The sequence below is a fragment of the Polistes fuscatus genome, unplaced genomic scaffold, assembly GCF_010416935.1.
Source record: "Polistes fuscatus isolate 324 unplaced genomic scaffold, CU_Pfus_HIC Scaffold6, whole genome shotgun sequence".
In the NCBI taxonomy this organism is placed as follows: Eukaryota; Metazoa; Arthropoda; class Insecta; order Hymenoptera; family Vespidae; genus Polistes; species Polistes fuscatus.
Genome location: NW_025113140.1, coordinates 7,622,875 through 7,642,521, shown reverse-complemented (window position 1 = coordinate 7,642,521; position 19,647 = coordinate 7,622,875). Strand labels below are relative to the sequence as shown.

Sequence of the window (19,647 nt, the reverse complement as noted above, 5' to 3'; positions counted from 1 at the left end):
TTCTGCACCCCTCCTCGGAGCCAACGTCAAAGCCACCCCTTGGCTGAAGCGCAACGCACCCACCACTGCCACCACCGGTATTACTACCATCGGCAAGGACGGACTGACGGATAAAACTAAAACGAGAGAGAGGGAGAGAGAGAGAGATAGAGGAAAAAGGTCCACCTATCCTGCAAACTAAAAAACTATTTACTCCTATCATCATAGTTCAATTTTTTTTTTGTTTTCTTTTTTGCTATTTTATATTTTTCTCTCTCTTTGTTTTTTCTTATTTATTGTTATTATTTTTTTCCAAGGTCGCCAACATTTTTATCGATCTTTTTGATTCTTTTTCTTTGACTTTTTCTTTCTTATTTTCGTCAAACTTTTACGAGAGAAGAGAATACTTTCTTTCTTTCTTTCTTATTTTCTCTCTTTTTTCTTTTTTTTTCTTTTTTTCTTTTTATTTTACTAAACTAGGCAGATAGGGGTGTGTGTTACTCTCTGCGAAGATCAAAAAGTAGATAACAAGTGAAAGGAAAGAGAGAGATTTTTAGACAAGGTTACAAGAGGTCGTGAGAATTTGCTATTTTTCTTTGATTTTTTTTCTATTCAAGCATTTTAAGGATTGCAGTGAATAGTAATCAAATTCGAAATTATTGAATCGTAAGAAAGAATCGAAAAAGATCGTATTTTGAATTTTTATATTTTTCATATATAATATATAGAAAATAATTTCGTTTATATTTATTATTTATCTTTTAAATTTGTATTTTTCTCTTCAATATTAATTGCTCGAGCGTTTTTTCGTAATCCGTTTACATTAAACTCTAAGCATAGAAATTGTTTTCCTATTTTAAGTGAAATTTAAATTCTCTAAACTGTTTGACGGTTTTCAAAGCTCCAAACGTCCAATCTATCTTTCGACAATTTTTAATGTCTCTACTGAAATGTTTAGTGAAGTTTTGAGGATTTCATTGGAAACTATATGGAACCTTGCCAATTTGTACTAGAGGAATATTCTCACGTATTCAAGATTCCTGTGGTTGGCTTCTGGTTAGAAAAAATATCTTTTCGAGAATTTCAAGCGTCTTCGTGAGAAAAATGAAAACTTATACGTAACCGGTCATTCGAATCGTATTGATTTGCCATCAAATTATTTTTATCATTTCAATTTATTATAACAAATATCGTACTGACTTACAAACTCTTCATTAACCCTTTGAGTGCTGAATACTCATAAGTGAAGTATTTAATAAGGAACGGAATATTTTATTACTAGAGTGTTTGTTTCGTTGATTGATTTTAACTACATCTAATAATAAATTAATTAATTTTCATGTGATAAGATTGAAAACAATAATCAATACGTAAAACAACATTACATTATTTGCATTTATATTGACAAACACGTATATGCGTGAATAGTCAACGCTGGGAATTTGTATCAAACGAATATATGTTTTCGTAGCACTCAAAGGCTTAAAAATTGTTTAATAAATCTTCACAATTCATAATAATAATAATAATAATCTCAAATAATTCCACACTATGAGATAATAATTTCAGAATAAAAATATATGTATTCCAATAAAAAAAAAACCAATCCATTATCTCTTTAAAACCTTCCACATAATCTTAACGATTAAAATAACAAAACGAATATGAAGCGAAACGAATTGATAGAATAAAAAATAAAACGAAAAATTAAACGTTAATAAAAAATATCATTTTCTTTCGTATTGTCTAAACATCGTCTGTTCTTACGTACGACAAAATTGTCTTAAGAAAAACAAAAAAAAAGAAAAAAACTGGACACTTCAAGTTTAGCTTAAAGTCTGATGACATTGTCAAGGAAAAGAAAGAAAGGAAAATAAAAAGAAAAACAAAAAAGAAAAAAAACTAGAAAGAAAAATGTCTCGAGGCTCTAGTTACATTACTACAACGTACGAAGAAAAAGTAACAATACCGAAAAATTGTTGTTGCGTTTTGGAAGCAGAAGTAGAAGAAAAAGAAGAAGAAGAAAAAAAAAAATGAAATGATGTTAGTAGAAAAAAAAATAATAAAAGAATCGAAAAATTTGCTACGTACAATGAAGGAAAGAAAAGTGTGTCCTGGCATAAAGGACTTGAAAACAGGCGAGTTGCTGAGAGGGTACTTTATGAAAAATAAAAAGACGGAGAATTAAAACAACTGTTAAATGAATAACGTGATAAGTATTTGCTTGCTTTACAAGCTTACCCTCTTCTATTTTTTTTTTCCTTTTTTTTTATTAAACTTCTAAAGGATCTTTTTAACTTCGCAAAAAAAGTTCTTGGGGAATGAATTAAAAAAATAAAAAAATTAAAAAAAGAAAAGAAAAAAGGAAAAGAAAAGAAGTGAAAATATTTCGCAAAAAAAGATAGTCGAGACAACACGAATGGAATCTTTATCCTGAGTGAGAGACGTATCGAAAGAAGATAAACATTCATGCATCTTTTATGGCATCGATATAGAATGACACTTTACAGGATCAGTGTACAGTATCTCTCTATGAACACTCATACGAAATCTTTCTTAGCTTATGAAATTCAACCGACTAACGTAAAATCCTTTTTCTCTTTCTTTATTTATTTTTATCCGCATGTATAAATATCTGCATTCGAAATTAGATTATCACTTCTATAAAATATAACGTTCAATAGATCAGTTTTTCGATAATTCAAATACTTGAAATAAATGTGATCAAAATATTCGTATAAAGATCACAGATCGTATCCGTGTAATGACAACGAATCAATTATTATTACTATTATTACAGAAGAAAAGAAGGGACAAATATCATTTCGAAAATAATCATTATTATACGTTCGCATTTGATTTGAAGTGTTATCGAGCAATGTTGGATCTCGAATGTTCAGCAATTTCCAATATACATATTGTACTTTAGACGTTGAAGTTAAATCAGCCACATATGGCGTCCATAAATCATGTATAACAAGTTCAATGAATACATCCTATATTACCAAGTATAAACATATCACATTTACACCGAAATTGCAACTATATAGTATAGAGAAATTCCGCAAGTAACGAAAGTCAAGTATTTGGGATTACATCTAGATTTTAAACTAACATGGAAAAAGCATATAAATGTCAAAATTGAACAAATTCGTCTAAAAAGGAGACAAATGGCTTGATTAACTGGTAAAAAAATTTAAACTTAGCATAGAGAACAAACTAATAATCTACAAAATGTATACGTGTAAAATATACGTGTACCTATCGATAGAACGTTACTTATCGTGTTCCATTATGCAACGGTGATCTTACATGATTATATTACGTATCGATGGAAAGTACTTCTCAAATAATTGACGTAAGGAAACCAAATTAAAGTCCACCGAAGTGATGCAACACAATTTATTCAAATATTCAATATTTCTTCGAACTAATTTTTTAATGGATTAAAGAACTATAATTGATTATCCTTATTACGTATACTATACCTGTTTTCGTTAAAATGAAAGCGGAAAAAAAGAAGAAGAAGAAGAAGAAGAAAAAGAAAAGAAAAGAAAAAATGAAATTATGATTAAAAAAATATTATAGAGCAAAGACAGGGTGTGTCATCTAACTTATGTATCGATTAAAATGAAAATTAATATTAATACATATTTCTAGTGATAATATCATACAGTACATGTAATATATCAAGAAATTTTATAGAGAAAATATTTATTCTTTCTTTTTTTTCGATCCATAATTCTATTAAAATTCAACAGCTTATTACCTTTCAAAATAACTAATTCAAATAAATTTAAAATATTTGTGGAAAAATATTAAAATTTAACTACAAGCTACCTTTCGGAAAATGCTTTTCCTCTGTTCTTTCTACATAAATGTATTATAATCATAATATATACATCTTTATCTTTCCTACATTATCCTCTTCAGTTTACTTTACAAGAAAAATTCATTTTTCAATATTCTTCAGCGCAACCTCAGTCGCAAAATGATCGATGTCAAACAAACCCTCTATTTATCTCTCATTGTCAATATTCTTACATATAATACATACAATGAGTCGCTTAAATATTCGAATATCATGGCTGTTTAAATATCATTGTCCTGTACATTTACTTAGAGTTGAGTCAAAGACTTTTTTTTACCTTACCTTTTTTTATTTAATTAACATAATTATCCGTATAGCAATATTCGAACACACTTTATCTTTTGTAGCTTTTTCGTTTTATTATAAAACAGTATGATCCATCTCGTTAAAAGTGATTAAAATTAAATTCATCATTCTCTATAAATTTAAAATGATTTCAGCAATTTCCTGTTTCCTATGAGATTTAAGTAAAATTCTTTTTCCAAATTGTATGAATAAATTTAATTCTCAGAAATAGCATTCCCTTTTTTTTTATTCTATTTTTTGTCTGCTTTGTTTAATAAACAATGCGAAAAATGCAGGACATGCATACATGCATACAAAAATATGTATATTTATCTGTAACTAATCCAGTTCCATATCATAATAAATATGATATGCACTGTCTATCTCTCCTTCGATCCTTTTCCACCTCCATTTTCCACCTCCCTTTCTATCTACTTACGTGTATGTATGCATATATGCATATCTCACACTTTTACCTCATTCTACAACCTCTTATTGTTAGTAGCAAAGCACCGCATCGAAATTGTCATAGCAACGAATCGAACCTGTCCTTTTCCAAACAATCAACTAAGCACGAAACTTCAACGAATTCTTTCTCTCTTTGTCTTTCTTATTTACTTTACCTCTTTCTTTATTTCGTGCTTTAATTAATATATTTTACTCGGTACTTTTCTATTTGATAGACAAAGTGTGTCCAATGATGAGCAGTGACTTGTTGTCATTGAACGCAACTGCTAATCGCATAACACAACTGACAAGGGAGAAGGTAACATTTCTGATCTTAGGCTACGTTTGACAATTATTATTTTCTTTTGTTTTTGATCAGCATTTATATGCATGCATACTTGTTGGAATTAATGATGAATTAATTTATTTATGTAGTATTTAGTTATTTATTTAATATTCTATAAAATGTATATACCAATACTTCTCAAAGTGTGGTTCGTGACCCCATATGAGGGACTGCGTGGGGGTCACTTAACTAAATTTGAGGATTACAGAAATTTAAACAAAACTACAAAATTCCTAGATGCGCAAAGACAGAAAATTAATTCAAAACCAACTTAGCGATATTACATGTACACAGTATTTTTAGTGTTTATGCCCAGGGTCACGAAAATATTTGCTGAAGTAAATGAGGTCGTTAAGGGGAACAGTTAGACAAACCCAGCTTTATACTATACTATACTTACAGCATAGTATGCAGTATACTATAAAACATTAGATTATTCTTATGTATAATAATATAATAAATTAGATTATTGTTATATATTACATATGAATATATTACAATATTCTAATAGGTTGACAAATAAGTAATATTAATTTAAATATAACAAAATACATTTGTTACATAATATTAACTGTTATTATTAATTCTAATAGAATAGATTTCCTGAATTACGATGTGTATTTGTCGCACAATCGTTTTTAAATCGGTTAACAACTGCACAATGAACCTCGACCAATGAATGAACATGCCGTGTGTTTCCATTTAACTCGATTCGAATTAGATCGATGACCTGACGTTTACTCATTCAAGATTCTATTTATATTTCTAAAATAGAAAATATATATCTCACTCGATAATTTGGGGGTAAAAAAAATGTTTGGAAATATTCAACTGAATTTATTTTCAACGGATCCCACATTTATTTTTTTCAATTTTACTATTTTACTTTTCTATTTTCTTATTTCAAAATCTTAACAAAAGTGTCTCTTTTATTTTGTAATTTAATACAATTACAAATAAAAATTAAGTATATTTATATAAAAAAAAAAAAACGTAATTAGATTTGATTTATAGTCAAATTATTATATATTATATAAAACTGTAACGTTTACCATATCATTATTAGAATGTGTAAACGAGAAAAAAATGGAGAGATGCTTAAGATTTTTAATTTAATGAATTTATTAATTTATAATCAGGAGGAAAAACGTACCCAAGAGCGACGTAGAAATCTTCTATACCTCGTAGCCGCATTTTTAGGAGAGCAAGGGTGAACGTCTTTATTTAAATTTTATGTACTGCATAAACATATTATAAATAAAACAACAATTGTTATCTTTCAGATACACTAATTCCGTTGATGTTCTTTCGAAAGAAGCCCAATTGTCCCGTGATATTCAAATTTGCGACAATGTCGATCTGGAAATCATTTTAATGGAATACTCGGATTACCATTATGTGAGATTCAATAAGTATCCTAAATTATGTAAAAAAATCGAGTCAATTGGCAACACCAATTATCTTCACAACACGTAAAGCAACATTTATGATTCGTACATAGTAAAAATATTTTAAGAAACGTTAACAAATTAATCTAACTCTTTTTGTTTTGTTTTTTTTTCTTTCAGGGTTAGTAAAAGAGACAGAGGAGGTTGTGGTGGTGGTGGAAAGGTTTATTCGAGATCCGAAGATGAAAGTGGAGCATGGAAGAATAAAGTTCCATTGTCGAAGTCAACAATGACAAATGGATTAACCATCGAGGAATCAAATTTCGGCATTACTGTAACGCCTATTTTTCCATCGGAAAACGTTCATTCAAAATCGATTGTCCCTGACTTTATTTCCGATAATGAAAGAACATTAAAGCCTATCGGAGATCTATATCCATCTGGTTCGGAATGGAGAGAAATCGCTGAAGTTATTTCTAAAGTAAGTAAACATGAACATTCTTCCAATTATATACTTCATTTTATTTTATTGTGCATATTTGTATTTATAAAATATTTATAAATGATAATATTCAAAATGTTAATCAAATATTATTATTTGAATAGATGATTGAATCGATGATTGAAAGAGGAGCGTATATATTACATTTAATAATAATTGAATTATATTTTATTTTTGTTTAGAATGAAATTAAATTACTAAAAAAAAAATTACTTCTTTCATTACTGTAGCGTTCAATGAATTGTTTTTATATTTACCTGAAAATTGTATTAAATTTAAAATATATCTTTTTTCTAGATACCCATTCATTCATTGACAATCTTAATTTTATCCATTATTTATAAATCCTTAGTATTTTTAATTGTATCCTAATTAAAACAATCAATAATCGATTTGAAATAAATAGGAAATAGTATTGAGAGATTTGAACGTTCATTGGAAGGATATCAAAGGTTTAAATAAATGCAAAATGTTATTAAAAGAAGCAACTGTCTATCCAATCAAATATCCTGCTTTATTTAATGAAAAACTTGGTCCCTGGAAGGGGGTGTTATTGTACGGTCCGCCGGGAACAGGTATATGATAACGATAATAAAAAAAGAAATATAAATAAATAATAAAAATAATCGATCGCGTATTAACAGGTAAAACTATGCTCGCTAAAGCAGTGGCAACTGAATGTCGTGCTACCTTCTTTAATATTACGTCGAGCTCTTTAATTAGTAAATGGAGAGGTGATTCAGAAAAGTACGTTAGAGTAAGTATACGTTAAAAAATATTAGAAACGTATTATATGTTTTATATGCATAAGGGATGAATGAATTTATAGGTCCTTACCGATCTCGCAAGATTTTATGCTCCAACAATAATATTTATCGATGAAATCGATTGGACGACCACGAACAATGCCGGTGATTATTCTTCGATGAACTCTGAACCTGCTAGACGATTTAGGGCAGAACTTCTTGCAAGATTAGATGGATTATTATCTACGGAGAATGTGAATGTTACACTTTTAGCTGCTACGAATGTACCCTGGTAATGTATTCTTCTTCTAACTTTTTATCATTTCAAGGGTGGTTGCGTCAGAATTTGTATTATATACAAATGAATTTTCCATAATAAATAAGTAGAAAAAAAAATTAAAAAAATAATTATCTTTGTCCTTGTAGAAATTAATTTTTTTTGTATATAATACAAAATTTGAAGAATAGCGTGGAAGACAAACTGTGTCTTTTAATATCTCAAATGGCTTATTGTCAGACCATTTACCTAATCACTAGCTTATATATAACTATACTATATCATTCTCATATTTAAAATAATGTAAATGTAGGAATTTAGATGCTGCTTTGTTAAGACGATTGGAGAAACGTATTTTTGTCGATCTGCCAGACTACGGGAGTCGCTTAGAAATTTTACGATCGTACGTAGACAGCAATCTACATGTAACGGAAGAGTTCAAATCGCTTTTAAGATATACAGAGGGTTATTCATGCGCTGACCTAAAATTACTTTGCAAAGAAGCATGGATGAATCAATTGCGACCCATTCTTCAATCTCTTGAAGAGAAGAAAATTGCACCGGACGATATACAAAGCAACGGTCTAATAATCAACGTAACGCATCTCGTAGATGCAATGGTATTCGTAAAACCTATTGTAAAAAACATGAAACCGCGATATGTACAATGGAATACAAATTTCGGCTCTTCTACTTGCGAAATTTGACATTTACAATTTAGGTGAATCAATATATACATATATACATATTTACAACGACTATCATCGAATATTAAATAAATATGTTTCAGTTATGAGAAACTAAATTTTTTTCTGTTATCATTGATAATAATACAATGCACATTGAATATGAAAAGTGATAAAATTATTATATTTCATAAGTGATAATATTACTTGTCTTTTCTCTTATAAAGTCAATTCTTTCTTTTCAAATTATTATCCTTAGCGTGTTTCAAACCATGGTAGTATCCTGTAGAAGAAATTTTGTATACTTAATTATATAAGATTTTTTAAATTTACACATAAATCACATATAAATGTATATTTAAATGTAATATTTAATACCTGTATGAAATCCACTAATATACCACGACATCAACATACTGGAAAGAGCATCTGCATCATTTTCTGGGAGTCTAGAAATGATAATAAATCATTAAATACATACATATCAATTTTTAATCTGATGTATATGCAGGATGTCTGAGATTTTCCCAGCTAAATGATGAGCATATTCCATGCGCAAAAATAAGAAAAAAAATGTTTTATAAGCATAGGTCATTAAAAACTATTTACTTAGCCATTAATTGAGGTGGTAAAGGAGGTGCAGGAGGCATCATATTAAAGAAAGGATTAACCGATGGACCTGAATCGATAAAAATTTCAGGCCCTTTCTGTTCAGAATCAAATTCCATCTTTTCTTCAGCATTACTATTAACGCTCTTAGCATTGCAATCAGAACAACCTGACTCACTCTGATTCATACTTTCTTCATTACACTTTTCTGCTAATGCATTCTTCTGCTGAGCAATTTGACTTTGTAATCCTTCCGATTCTAACAAACTGCTCAATTCTACCTTTTCGCTATTACCATAACCTGAAATCAAATGGATGCTAATAATAACATAAAGTAGAATCTATTATCTATCATAGAACATATATCAATAAGAATAAAATTCTAATATTATAAACCTCATACTAATTACCTACAAATTTGACAATACATGTTCCATATTTGTCATAAATTTTAGTTATAATAGCTTCGTAAATTTCACCATCTTCTGAATATACAGCACGACAAGGAGACCCAACACACCATTTCTATTGAAAAAATTATCATTTAGTGTTTTATACTAAGTCATGATATAATAATTATCATTTTAATCTACAACCTTTTTCTGTTTATGTGTAGTATGAGATGGTTTCTGTTGTTGACCTTGTGATTTGGAAGTTGTACATGGATAATCGATTCCAATTCGCATAGCAACTTCTTCCTTAGCTAGATTTATAGCTCTGTCGTATGCTTTTATCAATGCTGCATCATCCCAAATAAATTCATTGTCATTTTCCTAGAAAATTTCAAAATTTCAATATTAATGATACCATTGTGTTGAAGTTATAACAAAGAATTAATTTTATTAAATATGAATAAAACAAAATTATAATTATATATACTAAAATGTTCTAATTATGACTAAGTTTAATAAAATGATTAAAAAATATATATATTTACATTTCCTCTAATAAACAATACATTATTGTCGTCAACCATTTTAACAAATAGATTCGTTCAAAAATAAATTCTTCTTGAAGACACTTAAAAGACCTTTCTTCTTTGTTTTTTTTTTATACATTTACAGAACAAATGTCACATAAACAATGTAAGATTATTTACTTCACGTGCTATATATAAGAATTATAACACACTATGAGAGAGATAGAAATAGGTGAAAGAAACAAAATTGTAACCAATACGCACAACTTCTACGCAGTCACAGATTCGCGCGAATATTTAATTTTTATACGCGCAACATCAAACGCATGCTTTACATAAACAATTTACTTTAATGAAATAATTCATTATTATTTTGAATATCTAAACGTTATATTTTTTTAAATAAAACAACAATTTTAAGTCATCAAATAAAAAAAACGTTTCTAACCAAATTTGTTAACTTGCGCATGCGTAATGATATTAAAGCTCGTATCAGTCAATTCATTCCCAATTCGTGCCCATCTGTATAGAGTTTAGAATTACTGATACATGCATTGGTAAAAGCAATGCTGCCATTTCTAATTTCTAGTCATTAAAAATGGAATTCCCTTTCGCAAAAGTATTGCTTTCTTATAACTCGATCATATTGTATATAAATTTATATGAATATACGTGTTTCCAAATTAGTAATATATCTAAAGAAAAAAAAATATGGCAACCGGTTAAATCGTGTTTTTAAAATGCTGAATTTATTGCAATTCCTCTTGTGCATTCTATCTACTTCTAGGTTGAATCAATGATTTTTTCAAGGATATACTTGTAAAAGATTGTTTCATTCGAAGAGAAGCTCACTCAATGATTTCGAGCTTTGATTAAATACATACATATATTTGATTGTATTAAACCGTGGCGTAAGTGACAATCAAAATTAAAATGCCGCTGTCAAAACATACACAAACACATAAACACACGTACACGTAACACACCTCATTCTCATAGCATGAATTCAATTACATGTATTGTGTGTAGCTGTATGATGATATCTTAAATTTGAGATATATTGTGTTAATGTGTATGAAAATTGAACTCATTTCAAATTGAAATTTTTATTCGAGGTTGCTATCAATGTCAAAAGATTTTCTTTAATTTATTAAACGTTGTACATATCCAATCTTCTTTTTCTTCCAAGTCATTTTATTTTATATCTTTTTTCTGTCATTTATTATATGCACATTTAATAACAACTGACTAAATAACTAGTTTGATTTATTTTACGGACTATACATGTACAGAATTTATAAAAAAGCTTCCTAGAAAAAGAGAAAGAAAAGGATAACTTATCTTTTTAGAATAAAACTATTTGCACAATCTATTTTGCATTAACATTAATCTGTGAACCATGCCCGGAGAACCATCTGTAACGAGCGCTAACAAAGCAAGCGGGAAAACCAAAAGAATCTCGATACCTCGTGTACAAAGCAGCACAGATACAGAATTGCAGTCACAACAAAGTCAAAGTGGCTCTACACCATTACAGCCTCTAGCACTGCACTATGTAAGCTTTCGATCAGATATCGAGGAAAGTCCTATACCACCCGCACTGCGTTGTCGATTATTTGATCTATTTCAACAAATTGAGAAAGAATTTGAGATGCTCTGCACAGAAAATCTTGGATGTAAGGTTCTATGGCATCTTAGATTTAATCTTATCTGTTGGGTTGCGCTGGAATTATTAAATTATCATTAATATTTCACAGAAATATCAGGAGTATATCAATATTGTAATGTGTATCGCACTGCACACTTTTGGTGTTCGCATTATGGGGAATCTTACTATTGAAGGCATGGATGTAAAACAGTATTTATATATATATATATACATATCAATTTGTATTAGAGAAATATTGGAAAAAAAAGTTATTATAAATCAGTTAGAGAGTAGGTCGTAGTTATCTGTGCACAATTTGCATCGTAATTAGTATTGTTCAGTAGAAGTAAACATGTAATTGTTAAGTTTTAATGAACTAAGTATATATATATACTCAGTGCAATCCAATAGAGAAAGTATTGTATAATTTATACAAAATATTTATATATTAAACATTTTTAAAACAGTACAGGAAAAAATAGATATATTGAATGATCGATTGGAAAGAGAATGCTATGGCTCTGGAGAACGCAGCCTACTTCCAGGAGATATTCCAGACTACCCAGATACAAAAACGCTTTCCAAACAAAAATGTAATCAATTCATTTATCGTATTTATCCACATCAAACTATAACAGTATATAATTGCTATTTAATAGTATAATATTCTTAATTAATATTAAATTAAATCGTTACAGCTATGGTTAGCTCGTCTGCCCAGAAAATAAAGACTTCACACAAACTTAAAGCTCAAACCAGTAAAATTGTATCAAGTTTTAAGAATCCAACAATGTCCTGTACTATGCAAAAAGAATATGTTGGTCATAGAGATGGCGTATGGGAAGTTTCAGTAGGTAGATTGGGTCAACCGATTATAGCAACCGCATCTGCAGATCATACGGCACGAGTTTGGGCATCAGATTCTGGACGATGTTTGCTACAATATATAGGTCATAATGGTTCTGTAAATTCTGTGAGATTTCATCCAACTAGGGATCTTGCTTTAACGGCAAGTGGAGATGGCACTGCTCATGTATGGCAAGCAGCGGTTGATTGGGATTTGCCTAAAAGAGTACCATCCATGGAAGAACTTTCAACGATGGGTGCAGAAAGAACAGCTGCGAGCAGCATTATTAGCAACAATGAGGAACTAGAGGAACCCCCTACTTTACGAACTCCAATAAGAGAACTTTTAGGTCATATGGGTGTTGTCATGGCAGCCGATTGGCTACCTGGTGCTGAACAAATAGTTACAGCATCCTGGGATAGAACTGCTAATTTATATGATACAGAAACTGGAGAAATAATTCATACTCTTTGTGGACATGATCAAGAACTATCACACGTGTCTACTCATTATATGCAAAGATTATGTGTCACGTCAAGTCGGGATAGTACATTTCGTCTGTGGGATTTTAGAGAACCTATACATTCTGTATCTGTTTTTCAAGGTCACACAGAGTAAGTATAATAATACTTCATAATGTTAATTATTTATGTTTATATATATATATATATATATAGTATCTACCAGTGTATATTTTTGATATAGAACAGTAACTTCGGCAGTTTTTACACGAGAGGATAAAATTGTATCAGGATCTGACGATAGAAGTGTTAAAGTTTGGGAATTGCGTAATATAAGAAGTCCCTTAGCGACAATTCGTGGTGATAGTGCTGCTAATAGATTGGCTGTTTCAAGTACAGGAGTTGTAGCTATACCGCATGACAATAGACAAATACGTCTATTTGATTTAACTGGACAACGTTTGGCAAGATTACCAAGGACTAGTAGACAGGTAAATATTAAAATTATTTTGAACAAATGTGATCTAACTATAATAATACTATTCAATATAGTTACACATATCATTTATATTTATTTATACTGGAAACTTATACAAAATTAGAAAATTTCTATAAAACGTAACTCTCGTAAAATATAGTAATAATAATAATAATAATATATTATTAAAATTATTATTCTAGGGTCATCGCAGAATGGTCTGTTCAGTAGCATGGGCAGAAGATAGCAATAGTATTTGTAACTTTTTTTCTTGCGGATTTGATAGATTAGTGGTAGGATGGAGTATTCTTTCTGTCAAGGATGCCTGAGCATCAAAATCCGTTAGTATTAGATCGATCCTTACATTAGAATAACATTGGACAGAGAGGCAATGTAGAAACAAAATTAGAAATGTAATCGCAAACCAAAAATCCAGCAATCAATCCGATTAAAGATCCACTCTTTCCAGTCTTACAGACAACTGTAACGAATAATTCAATTAGGCTGAAGAATACTGGTACATAATGTATAATATTAAATATAATTTAAAATTAATCAATAAATCATGAACTTATTGATAAATTTATATATATAAATATATATATATATAAATTAAATATGAGAACTTTCTGGTCATTACAGTGCAATTTAATACATTATTTATCATTTTTGATAAACATATACACATTTACCTGAATACGCTGTCATGAGGCATAAAACTGTATAGCCCTGAACAAATATGTAATGTAGATCTAATTCTATGGGTTTCCATATAATAGCTAATAATCCTAACAATTTAGAACATCCTCCCACAATAAGTGCTCTAGTTAAATCTTTGGCATTATACTTGTGTGGCCTTTTCCCGTTAATTAGCCAACGTATTTCAGTAACTATAATTACAGTGGCAATAAATGCTGTTAATGTAACGGCAGTTCGCAATAACAGAATATAAAAATTACAGTCTCCTTGAAATACATCTCTGTTTTCTAGATCTTGATTGCTTTTCTGACTATTAATAGATTCACAATAAGACCACACTCTGAAGGCTTCAGCCAACCATAACATTACCATCAGCTTCCAATACGATTTAAAATTGCTATTATATAAAAGGTGCTGATAGGCTTGTTTCTCCAATAAAATAAGGTCAACGAATACAATGACAGGATCATATTCGATATATTTGTCAGCTAATAATCCACATTTTACCTGCAATAAAACATAGAATTAAAAAACAAAAAAAATATATTGTGTAAACATTTAAATAAGAATATACAAACTGACGCATTTTAAAACTTTAAGAACGCTTGGACAGTATCGTCTATAAAGTTCTTTTGTCTCAGTTCCACAATTTATACAGATATACATGAGATTAAACCTGAAAATAGATTTATTTCAATAAGCACATAAACAAATGTTTACAATTGCATTCATTTGATTTTATGTAAATCAAAAATAAAATAATTGGCTCGTCAACTTTACATGATATATATATATATATATATATTGTGTTCTACTTTTTTTTATATTTAATATTCTATATTTCTCATGCTATTCTATTTAAAAAATAATAATAGTAAATGTGTGTGTGCGTATGTAAAAAATGTTTACATTAATATATACACAACGAAGATTGAATATAAGATAATTCATATTTCAGAATAAAACGCGTAAGTTCCGGGTGCACGACCTGATTGAATTCAATGCCCTGGCAAGATAATGAAAGATTATATATATATATATACAGGTTTAGTCATTTACATAAATCTAATTAAAATATACATATTTTCATCATCGGATAATAATGTCTTTAGTATGCATAATTATATGAATAAGTAAATTTCTTGTAAAACCAATAATTCAGAAAATACCGTTTTCTGACACTCATACTTCCATCAGGGTCAGAGAAAGTTCCTCCATGTTTGTATATATAAAATGTTTGCATAGAATGCATATTTTGTTTCTTTTTTGGTCGTAAATGTACCAATGAAATAATTTACAATGACGCAGCTATTCTAGATACTCTGATTCATATTTCCATTATCTTAGAATTTTTTAAAAGATAATAGCGTTAACATATCATTCAATAAGTTTTTCTACTATAAGAATGCGATAAATTATTATGAAAGAAAAAACGTTTGACGCAATAAATTAAAATAATAAATAATTGAAATATGGAGCTGTATAAAGTTGTTTTGTTAATGTAATAATAAACGTAAATAAAAATAAAAATTTCAAATAATATATAAATTAGATTATTTAAACCAGAAAATATTCTAGTACAATACTGGAGTAAATCACACAAGATGTGAACAAATTATTTTTTGCTTATAAATTAATTTTTTCAGATAAACATCATTTTACAATTAAAAATCTCGATAAAATAATTTTTCTTATAACTCGAATATTGTAACGCGAATTATGAAAAATAAAACGACGATTAAATCATTAATAAACACTACTTGAAAAATCTAAATTTAATATATGTATTCATTTCGCATAGTATTAGGATATTGTTTGTATATTTCTTTTATATCTCTTGCATATTTGTCGCATATTTAGATATTTTTTAACAAAATAAAAGTCCGCAGTTTAAAATAAAAAAATAATATAATATATACACACATATATATATATTAGTGAAATAAAACGTTATATTAGATGTATTTACTTGGAAACTATTTTTCTTCTTTTTCTTGCCAATTTATTTTATTTCTCTGCTAATAAAACACTTACAACACTTATAAAAATGCAATGTAATAATTTTTGCTAAACATCCAAGGACAGATATTATCTGGTACAAATAAGTAATAGATACAATCTGGTACAATAAGTAAAAGGGAACAGAAAAACAACTTATTTTCGCATGGTGGGGAGAATATATGAAGATAATCTAGGGTAAGGAATACTTTTACCGTACCAGTATAAATCCTACCTTCTTTGAGAACAACCATAAGATACTATTTACTTCTTTTATTTAATAAAGATTTTGTGTTAACTTACAACTAAAGAATCTAAACATGAAAACAGAAAAATTCATATCTTTCCCAAATGGACAACAGATGCCAATATTGGGATTTGGTACTTGGCAGGTCATATTCTAATATAAGGATAAGTGATTATGAAGTGGTCGTTAGAGAAAAGTTATTTTTAAATAATTCATACCTAAATGTTAAAAAAACTATTTTGAAACCGACAAAACTAAGAGAAATCTAAGACCAGTTTCATAATTAGAAACTTAGATATACAGAAACAATATTTTAATAATTGTATTTTAATTAATATATAAAATAAAAGGCAAGTGAAGAAGATTCATATCTTTACCAAATGGACAACAGATGCCAATATTGGGATTTGGTACTTGGCAGGTAATATTATAATATAAGGATAAGTGATTATGAAAGTGGTCGTTAGAGAAAAGTTATTTTTAAATAATTCATACCTAAATGTTAAAAAAAATATTTTGAAACCGAACAAAACTAAGAGAAATCTAAGACCAGTTTCATAATTAGAAACTTAGATATACAGAAACAATTATTTTAATAATTGTATTTTATTAATTAATATAATATAAAATAAAAGGCAAGTGAAGAAGAAATAGAAACAGCATTAGATTTAGCTTTGGAAGCGGGATACAGACACATTGATACTGCTACAGTATACGAGAATGAAAAAGCCATTGGTAAAGTTTTAAAAAAATATTTGGACTCTGGCAAAATTAAACGGTCTGAACTGTTTATTGTAACGAAGGTTAGTTTATCTGTTGAATTAGAAAATAAGTCAAATAATTTTTTTAATATTTGGAGAATTAAGAAAAAATATATAAATATATTTGATCATTTGTAATATTCGATAATAAAATGCTTAAATTGTTTTTAATTATTTAGTATATAATATTTAAAATTTAATATTTTAATTTTAATATTTATATAATATTTACACATATAATATTTTTATTTGAATATTTAATAATTATTTAATATTTTATGAATAATTTAAGACGCGAATAAAAATATTATATAAGGAACAAAATATTATGATAAATTTTAGTTGCCACCGGTCGGTGTTCGTCCAGAAAGTGTTGAAAAATGGATTAAAAAATCTATGGCAAATTTACAATTAGATTATTTAGATCTTTACTTGGTACACGTGCCATTTACGTTGCAAGAAGTTGGAGAGACTTTAACTCCTAAGAACGAAAAAGGAGAAGTTCTGAGTGATACTTCTACAGATCATGTAAAAATTTGGAAGGAGATGGAAAAGCAAGTTGAATTAGGACGAACTAAAAGTATAGGACTTTCGAATTTTAACGAAACTCAAATAAATAAAATCTTATCAATTGCATCTATACCAATTTCTAATTTACAAATAGAATTACATGTATACTTCCAGCAAGTTGAACTGGTAAGTATCCTAATATAAAAATGATATTTTTGTTATTATAGAATGAAAATAAAAATATAATGATAATAATAAACCATGCATTACAGGTTAAATTTTGTAAAAATAATAATATTAGTGTAACTGCATATTCACCTTTGGGTACCCGTGCACTGGTAAAATTACTAGGAAAAACTGATGTTCTCCCAGATTTACTAACCAATGCTAATGTTTTGAAGATCGCCAAAAAATACAATAAAACTGCAGCTCAAATTTTGCTAAAACATATTCTTTCTAAAGGTATATCAGCCATTCCAAAAAGTACTAACCCACAACGAATTAAAGAAAATATACAATTATTCGATTGGGAATTAGAAGACAAAGATATATTAGAATTGAATGCTCTAAATAAAGGAAAATCTGCACGCATATGTAATTTCACTTTCCTGAAAGGTATTGAGAATCATCCTGAATTTCCATTTTAAAATTTTTAAAAAGTCGTAACTGAATTATTATTTGGATATAATTACATTGAAACATGTATATAATGTTTGATATATTTAATATTAATTATATATCAATATTTTATATATTTTTGGGTAAATTAAATTTGACATTTGAATGGATTAACTTAAATAGAGGTTAAAAATGAATTCTGAAAAAAAATAAAAATAAAAAATATAAATTATTAAAATATCTATTATATTTTTTGTTTTTTATATTATCTCCCTACATTATCATATTTTCCATTTGTCTAATTTCATAATTTAAAGGAAAGTAGATTTAAATTAGCGAAATGGCAGACAAATCTAAATAATCAACTATTAAATAAATAATTTGTAGATATTATTCTTAATTATATATCATTAAAAATATACGTACCATCGTTAACATATCATTATGAAATTTAAAAAATCGTCACTAATTTCATTAATGTGTGTGGACATTCAAAACAATACTAAATGAAAACGTTTATTTATGGTTATGTTCTATAAGCAGCATTTAAAAAGTTTCTACAATTTTCGAATGAGTTCGGCTTTTTAATGATTAAACACTTTATCACAAAATATACAATAATTTAATGGCTTAGCCCAGATGTGTGTCAAACTCATTTACACAAATTCATTTAATGTAATTAGTAAATAACATCACACTTATACATTTTCTTAAAATTGTATTTTGAAGTGAGAATGCAGAAATAAATAGTACAATTAAAACACATTATATAATTCAATTATTTAAAAAATTTAATTCAACGCAATATATATATTTATTATAGAAACAGAAAATAATAATAATAATAATAATAATAATTCTGGAATTTTAATGAAATTGACTCGAAGTTACTCACCAGGTGTGTAACCACGGCCTTGCTCCTAATTGACCAATGCATTATAGCATATGTCAGATGATGTCATAGCAACACGCGATGGTTACTTGCTATTTTTTTTATAATAAATTGTTCTGTTTTTCATTTTACTGCATGGCATCGTGATCATGGACTACCAATTTGACACATCCTGCTTAAACCCATTTTCGAAAATGATTATTTTTCCCTATTCTTTCCTAATCTAATTTCTTAATAAATGTGTAAATTGCTCTCGCAATCTCATGAGACTTTCATGACCAGATATCGTATAAAAATAGTAATTTACATAAAAATTATTTTTTGATCTGAAATTAATTTATCACAGCACATTGTTAAGGGTATATAATAAAATACATACAATGACATATTTAAGCTTGGATTACAAATAAATTTCCCATTTCATTTACCAGTT

The 19,647-nt window shown here is 28.2% G+C and overlaps 5 protein-coding genes across 10 annotated transcripts; 3 read left to right on the top strand and 2 right to left on the bottom strand.

Moving 5' to 3' along the window:
• Positions 1-68: 68 nt before the first annotated feature.
• LOC122523315 (katanin p60 ATPase-containing subunit A-like 2) lies at positions 69-9,005 on the top strand. Its single transcript, XM_043644989.1, has 9 exons — positions 69-159; positions 4,819-4,901; positions 6,068-6,138; positions 6,212-6,400; positions 6,497-6,797; positions 7,225-7,393; positions 7,463-7,575; positions 7,648-7,856; positions 8,155-9,005. Exons 2-9 carry the CDS (start codon positions 4,833-4,835, stop codon positions 8,546-8,548), a joined length of 1,515 nt encoding a protein of 504 aa, XP_043500924.1. The 5' UTR covers positions 69-159; positions 4,819-4,832; the 3' UTR covers positions 8,549-9,005.
• LOC122523402 (survival motor neuron protein) lies at positions 8,626-10,417 on the bottom strand. The gene is made up of 6 exons (XM_043645116.1): positions 10,074-10,417; positions 9,733-9,909; positions 9,547-9,661; positions 9,137-9,437; positions 8,906-8,976; positions 8,626-8,810 (listed from the first exon to the last, which is right to left on the bottom strand). The coding sequence occupies exons 1-6, from the start codon at positions 10,110-10,112 to the stop codon at positions 8,755-8,757; spliced, it is 759 nt and encodes a 252-aa protein (XP_043501051.1). The 5' UTR covers positions 10,113-10,417; the 3' UTR covers positions 8,626-8,754.
• Positions 10,418-10,544: 127 nt separating this feature from the next.
• Positions 10,545-14,048, top strand: LOC122523399 (WD repeat-containing protein 37). Its single transcript, XM_043645110.1, has 6 exons — positions 10,545-10,966; positions 11,405-11,731; positions 12,171-12,296; positions 12,402-13,164; positions 13,256-13,502; positions 13,693-14,048. The coding sequence occupies exons 2-6, from the start codon at positions 11,455-11,457 to the stop codon at positions 13,816-13,818; spliced, it is 1,539 nt and encodes a 512-aa protein (XP_043501045.1). The 5' UTR covers positions 10,545-10,966; positions 11,405-11,454; the 3' UTR covers positions 13,819-14,048.
• On the bottom strand, positions 13,761-19,297 carry LOC122523403 (protein ARV1). Of its 5 annotated transcripts, XM_043645119.1 has the most exons (5): positions 18,749-19,146; positions 18,023-18,091; positions 14,771-14,864; positions 14,182-14,695; positions 13,761-13,970 (listed from the first exon to the last, which is right to left on the bottom strand). In XM_043645119.1, the coding sequence occupies exons 3-5, from the start codon at positions 14,852-14,854 to the stop codon at positions 13,855-13,857; spliced, it is 714 nt and encodes a 237-aa protein (XP_043501054.1). In that variant the 5' UTR covers positions 14,855-14,864; positions 18,023-18,091; positions 18,749-19,146; the 3' UTR covers positions 13,761-13,854. The 5 variants fall into 5 exon arrangements, with proteins under 5 accessions (XP_043501054.1, XP_043501052.1, XP_043501056.1 ...); XM_043645117.1 differs by lacking the exons at positions 18,023-18,091; positions 18,749-19,146 and adding an exon at positions 19,218-19,297; XM_043645121.1 differs by lacking the exon at positions 18,023-18,091.
• On the top strand, positions 16,424-18,538 carry LOC122523401 (dihydrodiol dehydrogenase 3). 2 transcript variants are annotated; one of them, XM_043645113.1, is made up of 4 exons: positions 16,424-16,578; positions 17,069-17,236; positions 17,537-17,890; positions 17,977-18,538. In XM_043645113.1, exons 1-4 carry the CDS (start codon positions 16,507-16,509, stop codon positions 18,349-18,351), a joined length of 969 nt encoding a protein of 322 aa, XP_043501048.1. In that variant the 5' UTR covers positions 16,424-16,506; the 3' UTR covers positions 18,352-18,538. The 2 variants fall into 2 exon arrangements, with proteins under 2 accessions (XP_043501048.1, XP_043501049.1); XM_043645114.1 differs by lacking the exon at positions 16,424-16,578 and adding an exon at positions 16,800-16,854.
• Positions 19,298-19,647: the final 350 nt, after the last annotated feature.

Bases quoted from the DNA above. Each gene is read 5' to 3' on its own strand.
- LOC122523315 (XM_043644989.1), top strand. From the start codon at position 4,833: ATGATGAGCAGTGACTTGTTGTCATTGAACGCAACTGCTAATCGCATA. The intron at 4,902-6,067 runs GTAACATTTCTG...ATTTATAATCAG, and splicing joins CACAACTGACAAGGGAGAAG to GAGGAAAAACGTACCCAAGA. The intron at 7,394-7,462 runs GTATATGATAAC...GCGTATTAACAG, and splicing joins GTACGGTCCGCCGGGAACAG to GTAAAACTATGCTCGCTAAA.
- LOC122523402 (XM_043645116.1), bottom strand. From the start codon at position 10,112: ATGGTTGACGACAATAATGTATTGTTTATTAGAGGAAAT. The intron at 9,662-9,732 runs GTTGTAGATTAA...TTTTTTCAATAG, and splicing joins CTACACATAAACAGAAAAAG to AAATGGTGTGTTGGGTCTCC. The intron at 9,438-9,546 runs GTAATTAGTATG...ATTTGATTTCAG, and splicing joins ATGTATTGTCAAATTTGTAG to GTTATGGTAATAGCGAAAAG.
- LOC122523399 (XM_043645110.1), top strand. From the start codon at position 11,455: ATGCCCGGAGAACCATCTGTAACGAGCGCTAACAAAGCAAGCGGGAAA. The intron at 13,165-13,255 runs GTAAGTATAATA...TTTTTGATATAG, and splicing joins GTTTTTCAAGGTCACACAGA to AACAGTAACTTCGGCAGTTT. The intron at 13,503-13,692 runs GTAAATATTAAA...TTATTATTCTAG, and splicing joins TACCAAGGACTAGTAGACAG to GGTCATCGCAGAATGGTCTG.
- LOC122523403 (XM_043645117.1), bottom strand. From the start codon at position 14,854: ATGTATATCTGTATAAATTGTGGAACTGAGACAAAAGAACTTTATAGA. The intron at 14,696-14,770 runs GTCAGTTTGTAT...GTTTTATTGCAG, and splicing joins TTCTTAAAGTTTTAAAATGC to GTAAAATGTGGATTATTAGC. The intron at 13,971-14,181 runs GTAAATGTGTAT...TATTCGTTACAG, and splicing joins CCTCATGACAGCGTATTCAG to TTGTCTGTAAGACTGGAAAG.
- LOC122523401 (XM_043645113.1), top strand. From the start codon at position 16,507: ATGAAAACAGAAAAATTCATATCTTTCCCAAATGGACAACAGATGCCA. The intron at 17,237-17,536 runs GTTAGTTTATCT...GATAAATTTTAG, and splicing joins AACTGTTTATTGTAACGAAG to TTGCCACCGGTCGGTGTTCG. The intron at 17,891-17,976 runs GTAAGTATCCTA...CATGCATTACAG, and splicing joins ACTTCCAGCAAGTTGAACTG to GTTAAATTTTGTAAAAATAA.